Raw genomic sequence first — 13,535 nt, forward strand, 5'->3', positions numbered from 1 at the left:
CCCACCCAGCCTAAAGATCCATAAAACTAAGGGGAAAGACACTAAAGAGATTTATTTTTTTAGGAAGATTGGATAAAACCTACACAAGAAATCAAATGGTAATTTTTAGACTATTGCATTTCAATTTTCATTCATGCATGTCTAAATTTTCTGGGAAATATTTAAGTAGGATTGCGCCAGAAGAATCAGAACAATATCATTTGGAAAGGACAAGTGACTTATAGCATTCATTATACAATTTGTCCACATCCATGCACCATAAGGCTCCAATGTGTGATGTGTCCTTTTCTGATTTGTTAGACAATTTTTGTCCATATCAATTATAAATGACAAAGTTAACATGTATATGTAACCCTTTTCCTTTTTTTCTTTTTTTAAAAAAATTTATGAAATCTATTTGGATGTGCCTTTTTGTGTGGTTCAAAATGAAATAATGAATAATGAGCTTTTGCCTCTGTATAGTATACTTTCGTTTCAATTTTATATGACAATTCTTATCCTACGTAGCATTTTATGTGTATTGTGATACTATGTGTTATGCAAATTCTAAGGAAGTGACATGGTGAAAGTGAACCAAATCAGTAGGGAATTGCTCAGAAGATTTCACATGTCGTTGAAAAAATACCCAACTACCAATAGGACGATGTCCAGCTTGTCTATTTGCTGAAACTATTTAATTAGTAGCTAGCTAGAGGCCAATATATAGTTGTATGAAGCAGTGACAACAATCATTTCTTTCTAGTGTTTGATACACCTGTTAGGAGTACTATTTTCTTTCTAATGTTTGATACACCTGTTAGGAGTACTATTAATCAATAATTGATACATACAACTACAAGGGTAAGATTATTATAGAAATGCATCATTTTTTATAAGAGCGACTAAAAAAAAAGTGTGTCACGTGAATTGAAACAGAAGGAATACTGTTTTGTAAATCCTCTCAATTTGTCAATGCATTAAATAGCTTGTAACTAAACCTCGATCCAAGAAATTTTAGTAACTCAGTTGATTTGCTTCTTTATTAAAAAACCACGCCCCATCCAGGGTAATAAGGACGATGCAATGAGGGGCCTGGGTAGGATTAGGAGAGAAAACAATCAAATATATGTCCAAATAAGTACCAGTTAGGTGGACCAAACAAATTAAATCAGAAAACGAATAATCATCCATTGTACCAAAAACATAATCAACACTAACATTTACATTATTTTGTTTGCTTAAACTTTAATAAACGTACTTAAGTTTTTCCTGATATAATGCAAAAGTTAGATTTCTCAATAGTTTGACACTCCCTTTTCAAGAGTTCACGGATGGAAACAGCATCAAAATAGTTATATTCTTGAATCTTACTATACACAGTAGACCGTTTCTTCCAATAACACGAGAAATCACAACAAAAAATATACGTTAACAAACTAAAAAGAGGTTTTTTTTTTTTTTTTTTTTCTGTTACTGAAATTTAACATGATTTTCACCTCACAACTAAGCATGAGTTCTCTGTCCTTTACAAACTTCTTTTTTAGTCGTTACGTCCTTTTTACAAGAAATTTTCATTTTTACACATAAGATATATATACGAACCTATATCAACTGCTTCTCCATCTATCTAGCCTGTGTCAATTCACTATCAAAGCTCAAAAGCTTTAAACTAACCAAATGTAATTTTTTTTGTAAATAAAAGTGAGAATTATGACAACTGGTCCCATTGTGAAGAGATAAGAACAACCATGTACATTCAAAGATATGTCAATTTTCCAATCTAATAGATTGTAAACTTTTTCGACCACAAAATGATGCTTTCAAATACAAACAAACCTGCTGCAATCAGTCAATACCTTCCAACTTTAGAACACATATGTAGCAATGCTGCTACAGTTTACCTTTCTATCTTTTGGCCTTTATTCTCATATTTTTCTTTAAACTAGAAAGTTCAGAATCCAAATATAATAGCATCTCCTTCTCTCTGGAGGCCCTATTACAGCAATGGTAATTAGATTCAGATTTTCTCTTCCATTTTATAGAATATAATTATGTCTATGCTTACATATTTCTTGCAACTCTTTTTCGAATAACTTCAAGAAAGAGTAGGGTTAAGGTCTGCATACATCTTATCCTCCCTAGCCGTCACTTGTGGTGGAATAATTACACTGTGTATGTTGTTGTTGCTTACATATCTCATCAAAGCTTTCATTTAATCATGTACAGGTTTTGGTTGATAACCATGCTGGAAAAGATGGTGCAGAAGATGGTAATCTGGTTGATTTTCGAGGAAACCCAGCCGATAAGTCTAGGACAGGGGGATGGCTAGCTGCAGGACTTATCCTAGGTGACCTTCCTAATATAGAACTTGTCTAATATCTTGAGTGTGTAATGTTTTTTGTAGTCATATAACTGAAATTTTTATTGTAGGAACTGAGCTATCAGAAAGGGTATGTGTTATGGGGATTTCGATGAATTTAGTCACATACTTGGTTGGAGATTTACATCTTCCATCCTCCAAATCTGCCAACATTGTCACCAATTTCATGGGGACACTTAATCTTCTTGGTCTTCTAGGTGGTTTCTTGGCAGATGCTAAACTCGGACGTTATCTGACTGTTGCAATCTTTGCTTCAATTGCTGCTGTGGTAAGATTCTTGAGCAAATTAAAGATAGAGAAGTTGTTTCGTATATCAACAAGGAAAATCTGAAATGGCAAAAAGGGTGTTCATACTAATAGACAATATGTAGCCTACATGTCTGGTTTTCGAACTGGTAAAAGATTTGCAATACACTTAAATGAATTACATGTAAATCTTGTTTCTCTTAGAACTTCTTCTACATGTTATTGTCCATTAAAGAAGTACTAAAATACCGTTTTAATATACGAGAGCTTTCATCATATGTATATTGTGTCTAACCAGGGGGTTACGCTGTTGACACTGGCGACATCCATTCCAAGCATGAAGCCCCCTGAATGTAACCCAAGAAAAGGTGGTCACTGCATTGAAGCCAGTGGCCAGCAGCTTGCTCTTCTCTATACGGCGCTATACATCCTAGCTCTTGGTGGTGGTGGAATCAAGTCAAATGTCTCCGGGTTTGGTTCAGACCAATTTGACTCATCAGATCCCAAGGAGAACAAGTCCATGATATATTTCTTCAATAGATTCTATTTCTGCATAAGCCTAGGTTCTCTGTTTGCAGTGACTGTGTTGGTGTATTTACAAGACAATGTAGGAAGAGCATGGGGATATGGGATATCAGCAGGCACGATGGTCCTCGGAGTTGCTGTATTGATTGGTGGAACGACGTTGTATAGATTCAAGAAGCCTCAAGGAAGTCCTTTGACTATCATATGGAGAGTTCTACTTTTAGCTTGGAGGAAAAGAAAGCTTACCTACCCTTCTGATCCTGGCTTCTTGAATGAATATCACAATGCAAAAGTCCCACATACACATATGTTGAGGTAAGCGACTATTATCTACTATCGATGTAAAACACCGATAAACATAGAAGATCATGGACTAGACCATCCCAACATAGGATGGCATCCCGGTATTGCTAGGCAGAGCTAGTCAACCCAAACAGAATGCACAAAATGGGCAATAGACATCACAAGTGTGGAATCTTCAATCAACATATATTCACAGGCAATTGCATCATAATGTAGTCGCTGAATTTTTAACATATACGGACAGGATTAACCTGAATGTAGTAGTTTTAGTACAAATTAAGAAATCATCAAATGAAACTAGAAGTGAAAAACAATTACTTGATATTAATAGAAGCTAACCAGTACTTGTTAACAAATAGGTGTCTTGACAAGGCAGCCATTCTTGATGACTCTGCAGCTGCAAATGAGGATAGCAAGAGCCCGTGGATAGTTTCAACGGTTACAGAAGTCGAAGAAGTGAAAATGGTGCTTAAATTGATTCCCATATGGTCTACATGCATACTTTTTTGGACAGTATACTCTCAGATGAACACCTTCACCATTGAACAAGCTACCTTCATGAACCGGAAAGTTGGCAACTTTGCCGTCCCTGCAGGCTCCTTATCCGTCTTTCTCTTTATTAGCATACTTCTCTTTACTTCCATAAATGAAAGAGTCATTGTACGTATCGCCAGAAAAATCACTCACAACACCCAAGGAATCACAAGCCTTCAGAGAGTTGGAATTGGACTACTATTCTCTATTGTTGGTATGGTAGCTTCAGCTTTGGTAGAAAAACGCCGGAGGGAACATGCCATCCATCACAAGTTCAATATAAGTGCGTTTTGGTTAGTCCCTCAATTCTTCATTGTAGGTGCTGGGGAAGCTTTTGCCTATGTAGGACAGCTAGAATTTTTCATCAGGGAGGCACCCGAAGGGATGAAATCTATGAGCACGGGCCTATTTCTCAGCACACTCTCGATGGGATATTTCGTGAGTAGCTTGCTAGTGTCACTTGTACAGAAAGCAACAAAAGGAAGATGGCTTAAAAGCAATTTAAACAAAGGAAAGCTGGATTTATTCTACTGGTTGCTAGCAGTTCTTGGAGTAATTAATTTCTTGATTTTCATTGCATTTTCAATGAAACACCAATACAAGGTGCAGAACCTTAGCAGTATTGAGTATTCTGCGGAAGAGCTTGGGAATTGGAAGGATTTGACCCTCGACAACAAGGAAAAGAAACTCGAAGCAGACAAGAAGGTGGAAGCTTAAATACAGCATATTAGCTTTCAACGAATCATTCATTTCCAGAGTTTGTACTATAGGACCGTATTCAGTTATCAAAGACATCAATAGTACAAATTTGCAACAAGTCTTGAGTTCTGTTTAGATTAAAAACTTCTTTTCTTTTCCTGATACATCGGATGTTCTATTAGAGTGCAGAAATATGATCAATTCAGAAAGCACAACGTGATATTGACACACTTCAAATCATGCTGAAGTTAGAAACCTGGTCATATTTCTTGTTTTAAGTAAATAGCATAACAACATTCATTTTTTTTAAAACATACCAACATTCTTTATTGACTTCATACATTTGTCCTTCTATCGCGATCACAATAAATACCTTAACATAAGCAATAACGACTAACCGAAATTAGTGATCGTCACCTTCACTAGAAATTGCACATTGTTCTGCTTTGTTTCACACTTGAACCACTAGAGAGAGATCTTTTTATAAGCACTTCATTTAGAAACAATTAATCATCTGAAATTTACTATGCCTATAGATAAGTATCAGCCATTCTAATTTGTAGTTAGAAGTATTTTTTTAAAATTTATTAGTCAAACACAAATCGATTCTCACTAAATATACTTTTTCTGAAAAGCACTTTCGAGTTTTTTTCTTCGTTCAAAATAAATTATTAATTTTAGAAGCATGATCAAACGGGCTAGAAGTTGGATTCCAAATTTTTGAAAACTACTTCTAATATGTATAAATAAATTTCAATACAAAATATATACTCTAACCAAATAGTAGTACATTTTTATCTTCAATTCTAATTTCATAAATTTCAAATTAAGTGATTATCGTCAAACGTTTGCTAAAAATTAAGTATTTCAAATTTCATAAATTTCCTTCTCCTGCTGGAGCAAGCCCGAGCCCGTGAATAGCTATAGCACCACTTCCCCGGCTTTAGAATAGTTCAAAAGTGGCAGCATTCAAAATCATAACTAACTCTCCTCTTTCTACGATTTCACTTGAAAAAAATAATTAAACTTCACATTTTTCTCACATCTCTCATCTTCTCCTTGTCGTCACACACACATTTCCACAGGATCAATTAGTTAAGCACGAAAAACATGGCAGCAACAGCCGTCGGCCCCGGACGATCGACCTCGTCGTACAGCGAAGTCCAACACAACCGTCTTATTGTATCACTTCCTCTGCCTTCTGTCCTCAAAAAGCCCTTTTCAGTCATTGATGGCCCTCCTAGCTCAGCCGCTGGAAATCCAGGTTAATCTCACTTTTCTATCGTTATAAGAGGAAAATATGTTTTATGCGCAGTGTAATTTAACTTATTCGAACGTGCTATTTCTCGGTTTTCAATTGTGTAGTTGCTTTCTATTTTTGAATTTTTAGTTCATCCATTGTGTTTCGTATTTAAAAAAGGGAAAAAAAATGAGTGCCGTTGTTCAAACCTCAGCAGAGACAAAAAGCATGAGGTGATTCCCTTCATCTGTTATAGCATTGGTGGATAGAGTTACCTGATACCTATAGCTGATGGATGTTTGACATGTATGCACGCAAGTTGGCCCTGAAGCAAGGTTATCAAAAAAACAAAATAAAAAGTGTACCATTAAATGTCAAAGGGAATGGAAATAATCTGACATTCGCTTGATGTGTAGCATGAGCATTATAACTAACTTCTTACTCTAGTCTCTACTCTCTAGTTGGTTTATAGATAGTTTTATGGATTTCGATTAATTGGCAAGCTTCATAATTTGATAATAGGCCTGCATCTATGATATAAGTTGATTAGATGTTTGATGATCTGAAACTTTTTTTGAAAAAAAAAACAGAAGGAAACACTGAGATTACATTCATTCTATTTAATATGACACTCTATCTCATAACTCGGTACAAAAAAATAGACACCATTATATATCTGGAAACTCATTAGCTTTAACATTCCTGTTTTATATTGTTGTATAGGAATGGTAGTTGAAGACCACTAGATACCAATAGTATTTATAGAATGTTAAATACTATCATATAATATGATACATAGAAGCATTTATTTATGTGGTAGTATAAGTAACTAGTAAATGAGTAGATTTATAAGGACTCTATCTTCTTATATACTTGGTACCAAAGTTAGGCCTATCTAATTCTGGACTAAATAAAAATTATCCGAATGTTATATCAAAGAAGCACAAACTTAGGTTTTTACTTAGTGATGGTTATTATTAGTCGTGTGGTTTTCCCAGAGATGGCCGTGAGTTCCGTGCCAAATTAGGTGGGGAGGGGAGGATTAGAGCTAATTTCATCTTGAATATAGCACCAACACAAGGTACTATCCTCTTAAAAGAATTTTATACCTTTTTTTAACTGAAGAGCTTTAGTGTGGTATAGCCAGTTTGAAAATTTGAAGCAAGTAATGACAAACAAACGAGGCTAATCTAATTTTGTGCTCAAAATGGAGGTAAGTTTTCCATATAAAGACGTCACACATGTTCAGTTTCCGATCTCATTAGCCCAAGAAATAGAACAATGCTAAATGTTCTGTTACAAACAAGCCTTTTTTCATGCTTAGCTTCATATACATTTTAACATCATTATTGTAGGTGAAATTGCAAAGCTTTTTCCAAATCTGTTTGGGCAGCCTTCCGTGTCGTTACTTCCAGGTCACACATCTGGGGCTGCATTGGATCATACTCTTAAAATCGGGGTTGTATTGTCCGGTGGACAGGCTCCTGGTGGGCACAATGTCATCTCTGGAATTTTTGGTGAGTTCTTTTCCAATAGTTCTTGCTTAATGGTATTTACCTTTTTGCAGTTCTGTGCATATGTATAGTTATTAGTACCTAAGCGTGTATCTCAGCAATTAGTAGACTATTTTTCTTCTAGACTATTTGCAGGAGAAAACGAAAAATAGCACACTCTATGGATTCAAGGGAGGTCCAGCAGGGATAATGAACTGTAAATATGTAGAGTTGACAACGGATTTTGTTTATCCTTACAGAAATCAAGTAAGAAATTTACTTTCCATCATCCAGTTAATATACATGGTCTTTGTTTGCACATGTTCCAAACAAAATTTTCTCTAACAAATTATGCTTATGGAATTTTATGGAAAAAATATTTTTCTATCTAGACTTATCTGTAACAATATGATGGCCGCCTATTTAGTTTCTGATGTGGGAACTTTGCAACTCTTTTTTTTTTTTTTTGTAATTGAACTTTTCATTAATCACCAAGTAAGGACATCACATTGCTTAGCATAGCATGTCACAGCTAATTAATCTCAAGGATAATACACACTCTCATCATCCTACACATCAGTGCTACCTTTCTAGATGTATCATTATAAACTTCAAATTGACTTCCAATTTAGTCTATGAGTTTCTGTAGTAAATTTGTAATGCACCCTCAGCCCTCACATTGAAGACACATACTATTTCTCTGGCAATGCTTTCAAGCTCCCCTTTTTTTTCCTTAAAAAATACGGTAGTTCCTTTCTCCCCATATGGCATGGATATTTTCAGCATACGTCAATTTGAGAAGCTTTGTCTGTTGTGTTTTACCTCTTCTGCGACTGGTTATCCTAGAGACTGCTGCCGTGAATTGATCAGAATTGTTTGAATTTTGCAACTTGATTAAGCTAAACCTCTACCTTTGGTTTAGTGGATATTTTATCCTTATTGTTTTCTCTTTTTGATTTACTGCCTGATTTTACTTCTGTAGAACATCTTTCATTGATAATATTTTGACAGGGTGGCTTTGATATGATCTGTAGTGGTAGAGACAAGATAGAAAGTGATGAACAGGTTATCTTTCTTTTCTTTCATATTCAAATAGTTCTTCACTTCATCACCTATCAACTTCTTTTTATTTCTTCTATTTATTCTACGCAAACTATGCTTCATTGTAACTCAGTCTGCATAATGATTTTGTTTCCTTCTTCATTTTACAGTTTAATCAAGCTGCAGAAACAGCTAAGAAACTTGACTTAGATGGGATTGTTGTGATTGGTGGAGATGATTCAAATACAAATGCTTGTCTTCTAGCTGAGAACTTCAGGTAAGTATTATCATTATATTGGACTGGCTCATGGTAGTCGTCATTGGCGTTCTTCTCACGGAACTTTGTTTATTTGGTGCGACTGAAGGGGTAAAGGTCTGAAAACACGGGTTATTGGATGCCCGAAGACAATTGATGGTGATTTGAAAAGCAAAGAAGTTCCTACTAGTTTTGGATTTGATACTGCTTGCAAGGTAATTGTTTTCCCTTTTGCCTTATTTCCTACATCTTAGTTCCATTTTACTTCACATTATTTTTATTAATAACATCTAGGTAGCACTTCTCTCTTGACCTTTAGTTTTTGTTACTTCTAGTATGAGAAACACTTTGAAATGGTGTTACTTCAGAATATTTTTATGCTATGTCTGTCTTATTTTCAAACTGTTATGGAAGTATTTCACCCAAACCTTGTTGCTTTCTTTGTTTTCTTAGTAATGACATATTATCACACAAATTTGATAACTTCGGTAGGTTACTCCTATCTATGGAATGTATAGATAGAGATTATCCAACTTCAGAATTTCGGTGCAGATATATGCAGAAATGATTGGAAATGTCATGATAGATGCTCGTTCAACAGGAAAATACTATCACTGTAAGTACATAAATTGTGGACTACTTGGGATACTACTTTATACATGCGTAACTTTGAGAACTAGGACTTGTTTCTTCTAAATAAATTTATAATTTTAACTCTCAATACTATTATTCATGTTCTTTTTATCAAGCAATTTATGGTTTCTCTAGTTGTAAGGCTTATGGGCCGTGCTGCATCACACATCACATTGGAGTGTGCTCTTCAAACCCATCCAAATATTACCATCATTGGCGAAGAGGTAATTGTTTTCCAAATCATTGAACATATTTTTCATGCATGTATGCAACATATTACACTTATATGTGCCCAAAACTTGAAGAGAGAATTCAGTATTCTCCTAGAGTTCATTACAAATGCACAGTTTGAATAAATTTGTGATGAAGAAACTCTTTGGAGTAATGGATTATTTTTGGAAGTTCAATTTTATTCAGAGTTTCTCTAAGTTTCTATTGTATACTATGTCTAAGGAAAAGCCTTAACTCTACTACTTAAATTACTAGGTAGGGACTTCAGTGTATGCCATCGAGATGATTGCATTAAAATTCCATTTTCATGACTTTTTTTTCCTGAGAACTATTCTGTAAAGAGGATCATGCCAAGTATCTTAGTTAGAATTAACTTTATAGGAACTGTTTCGTGATTTTTCCCTAATATTGACAAAGGTACTGTTTTGCCACAGGTTGCAGCCCAAAAGCAAACACTTAAAAGTGTTACAGATTACATCGTAGGAGTAATTTGTAAACGAGCAAAACTTGGTTATAATTATGGAGTTATACTAATACCCGAAGGCCTGATTGACTTCATTCCAGAGGTTCAAACTTTTAATTGTAGAAATCTTATCTCCCTCTATTTCTTGTTGTATAACTTTTTACCTCCATTTCACTCAGTTCTCCTTTCAGCTTGTTCTGTCTTTTGCATCTGATTTAGTTGATTCGTTTATCATTATGAACAGAAAAAATCAATAAAGTGTTGTTAAGATTCTCTCTTATTTGCAGGTGCAACAGTTGATTGCAGAGCTCAATGAAATCCTGGCTCATGATGTTATTGATGAAGCTGGCAGTTGGAAAAAGAAACTCCAATGCCAGTCTCACGATCTCTTTGAACTCCTACCACAAGCAATTCAGGAGCAGTTACTTCTTGAAAGAGATCCACATGGAAATGTCCAGGTACTCTCCTTCAGTTCGATGGAAGTCAGGCAAATAGGACAACTGCTCATGTAGTCAAGGCATACTATGTTCTTTGTCTTATAGTACATTTTCTTTTGCAATTTCTACAGGTTGCCAAAATAGAAACTGAGAAAATGCTTATTCAAATGGTGGAAGCTGAACTCGAAAGCAAGAGGAAGGAAGGTTCATATACCAAACAATTCAAAGGGCAGTCTCATTTTTTCGGGTAATTGATGCCCCTTACATTTGACTTGTGCTGTTCTGTTTCAATAACCTATAATTGATACGAGTACTTAGAACTGCTTTCCTTAATTTATCCTGATAATAGTTCGTACTTGACCCTGTTTGCTTTGTAGTTACGAGGGTAGATGTGGTTTGCCTTCAAATTTTGACTCCAACTATTGCTATGCATTGGGTTATGGGGCTGGAGCACTTCTTCAGTCTGGCAAAACAGGCTTGATTTCCTCTGTCGGTGTTTCCATGCCTCCTTATATCTTCCCTCCTTTCTCCCTTCCTTTTACGTAACTATCTTTACGTAGATAATTGCAATTTATACTGACACACTTGTTCATATATAGGTGGGAAATTTGAAAGGTCCAGTTGAAGACTGGACAGTCGGTGGAACAGCACTAACATCTTTGATGGATGTGGAAAGGAGACATGGTATCAACCTCCTTCCTCTCTTGTTCATTGAATATGGTGTTATGGTATATTCTCCCTATTGATAAGCAAAAGTCTTAGAACCGTGAAGTGCCTGATTTTGCTGTTCAGACTCTTGCTCTTTTGTTTGAATTATTTTAGCTGAATACCTTAGTGCTAAAAGAAACTATTTGAATTTTTCTATTCTGAAGCATCTACTTAGTCATTTAAAGCATATACTCAGGCAATACTCAACTAAGGACAAGTGCCTTTCTTAGTCCTTCCAGTGTATATGGAAACCATTTTCCAAAACAAAGCAAAAATAAAAACTGAATTGACAAGGAACAGCCAAATGTTTGCACAAGTAATTATAATAACGGAAAAGTACCTAGCTTACATCATATGAAAGTTTCACACTAAGAGATTCTGTGTTTGAGCCTTCGGGGGGATTGACACCCCTCACTTATATGATGATCCATAACAAATTTATATAGACAAGTCCTTGGAGTGTTAAGAGTCACACATTAAATAGTAGTATTTAGCTCGATGACATTATGAGCCTCTCAGTACGAGTAGATCTAGGATGTAAAATCAGTAATTCGAGTTCTCAAAGCTAGTTCGAGTAGCTTCCACTATAGCCACTGGTAATTTGAAGCTGTGGGTTCGATTCTCTTAATAAATACCAATGATCAGGGATTTTCAGATATATATACAAGTTCAGAGCGGAAAGCAGTGGTCCTATATAGACACTAGGTCTGCCCTCGCCTTCCAGGCCTGTCATGTTTTGGCTAAGATTCCATGCTATATTTGTGATAAAGTGAAACTTTTGCAGGTAAGTTCAAGCCTGTGATTAAGAAGGCAATGGTGGAACTAGAAGGTAAAAGCTCCATTATGCTATGAATCATACAAGCTATGATTACTTACTACTCCCTCTATTCCATATTCACTGATTTGTGAGGCAATGTACATATATTAAAAATAATAATTAAAGGACATAATTTAAACCATAATTTTCACTATTGCCTTTTGTGAAATCACAAGTATAACTTTATAAGTAGAGTAATTTATCTCCTAGAAAATATAGAACTTCAATAAATGAAAGGACAAATTAAATTTTTTTGAAACATCCATCTTGAACAATTCAATTATTTTGAACAATGAAAAAAGCCTAAAAACTTCAGTTAATATGGAATTAAAGGAGTATCTTTTAGTAGAATCCTTTCTGCTGTAATTTTTGGGTAGTTAAAGCCTCACAACTGTTCAATTCCCAGGTGCTCCTTTCAAAAAATTTGCTTCCTTGCGAGAAGAGTGGGCTCTAAAGAATCGATACTTCAGCCCTGGTATGTCTTTATTATTGTTTCTAGAAACGTGTTAAGTCCTTCTTATTCAATACTTGAATTTTAACCTTTAAAAGCATGTATTAGCCACAACGTTGAGATTTTTCTTTTCCACATACAGAGCTAATTAGGCTATTGATGTCCTTGTTAATTTGAAATTTTGTGGTTGTGTGGTATCACTTTTCATCTGGCACAATCTTTATTGGGTATGGTTGCCAATATACCCTCTCACTGATACAAAAGTACCTCACAAGTAACATATTCGCTGCAATGAACCGTCATTGAGTACATCAAGTGAGAAAACATAATGATATTAGCAAATCATATATCTGATTATCCTGTTGACACACTGTTATTCTTCTACAACTAAGGAACACTCTATCGGAAACAATATCTCTATCCCTATAAGGTAGGGGTAAGGTCAGCGTACACTCTCAAACATCACTTGAGCTATTACACAGGCTATGTTGTTGTAGTTGCAACCAAAGAGCATTGGTTCCAGCAACGACTCCCCTGTTTACTCTATTTTTATTTATTTAGGATGATTTGTAAGTTCTGCATAGGCGTTCGATGGTTTGTGTTCATTGTGTGCTTATTTTTTCTTGTTTATGTATTTGTGAGCAGGTCCACTTCAATTTGTTGGCCCAACATCAAATGAAACCAATCACACTTTAATGCTGGAGTTGGGAGCCAAAGCTTAATTGATTCCCAAATCTGAACTCGAACTTCTGCTCCTTTGACATTTTCATCAAAGCACATTCATCCTATATAGCAAATGGACTCAGCAGATGGCAGAAACTTGCTTACAGTCACAACATGATGGTTATTTCTTGGAGAATTGTTCATCTTATTCTTGGACGGGAAAAAAAGTTATTCACATTATTCAACATTATCTTTTGAGAAAATTGTTTTAGTCCTGCTGTAGATTTCTGGTTTCTATACTAGCAGCTAGCACATTTCTGAAGCTAAAAGAGATGCTCTCTACTACTAAGCATTATAATTTTGTGTAGCCTGACGAACGGGCAGCCAAAGTGTACACTTGTCATGCCTTTGTTTAACTACTACTCACTCCATTTCA

At 35.3% G+C, this 13,535-nt stretch overlaps 2 protein-coding genes across 2 annotated transcripts; both read left to right on the plus strand.

Annotated features, from left to right (window-relative positions):
* The first annotated feature begins 1,838 nt into the window (after positions 1-1,838).
* On the plus strand, positions 1,839-4,980 carry LOC125875998 (protein NRT1/ PTR FAMILY 6.4-like). Its single transcript, XM_049557091.1, has 5 exons — positions 1,839-1,986; positions 2,206-2,326; positions 2,410-2,627; positions 2,904-3,445; positions 3,793-4,980. The coding sequence occupies exons 1-5, from the start codon at positions 1,984-1,986 to the stop codon at positions 4,682-4,684; spliced, it is 1,776 nt and encodes a 591-aa protein (XP_049413048.1). The 5' UTR covers positions 1,839-1,983; the 3' UTR covers positions 4,685-4,980.
* A 652-nt stretch (positions 4,981-5,632) lies between these two features.
* On the plus strand, positions 5,633-13,519 carry LOC125877157 (pyrophosphate--fructose 6-phosphate 1-phosphotransferase subunit beta-like). Its single transcript, XM_049558496.1, has 16 exons — positions 5,633-5,930; positions 7,262-7,423; positions 7,545-7,666; positions 8,411-8,464; positions 8,611-8,717; positions 8,806-8,911; positions 9,249-9,312; positions 9,465-9,553; positions 9,995-10,126; positions 10,311-10,481; positions 10,592-10,707; positions 10,838-10,949; positions 11,060-11,144; positions 11,953-11,997; positions 12,392-12,460; positions 13,082-13,519. The coding sequence occupies exons 1-16, from the start codon at positions 5,777-5,779 to the stop codon at positions 13,156-13,158; spliced, it is 1,665 nt and encodes a 554-aa protein (XP_049414453.1). The 5' UTR covers positions 5,633-5,776; the 3' UTR covers positions 13,159-13,519.
* Positions 13,520-13,535: the final 16 nt, after the last annotated feature.

This window comes from Solanum stenotomum, chromosome 9 (genome assembly GCF_019186545.1).
Source record: "Solanum stenotomum isolate F172 chromosome 9, ASM1918654v1, whole genome shotgun sequence".
In the NCBI taxonomy this organism is placed as follows: Eukaryota; Viridiplantae; Streptophyta; class Magnoliopsida; order Solanales; family Solanaceae; genus Solanum; species Solanum stenotomum.

Coding starts and splice junctions, on each gene's coding strand:
- LOC125875998 (XM_049557091.1), top strand. Junction 2,327..2,409: donor AGCTGCAGGACTTATCCTAG/GTGACCTTCCTA, acceptor TTTTTATTGTAG/GAACTGAGCTATCAGAAAGG. Junction 3,446..3,792: donor CCACATACACATATGTTGAG/GTAAGCGACTAT, acceptor GTTAACAAATAG/GTGTCTTGACAAGGCAGCCA.
- LOC125877157 (XM_049558496.1), top strand. CDS start 5,777: ATGGCAGCAACAGCCGTCGGCCCCGGACGATCGACCTCGTCGTACAGC. Junction 10,127..10,310: donor TGATTGACTTCATTCCAGAG/GTTCAAACTTTT, acceptor TCTTATTTGCAG/GTGCAACAGTTGATTGCAGA. Junction 11,145..11,952: donor GGATGTGGAAAGGAGACATG/GTATCAACCTCC, acceptor AAACTTTTGCAG/GTAAGTTCAAGCCTGTGATT.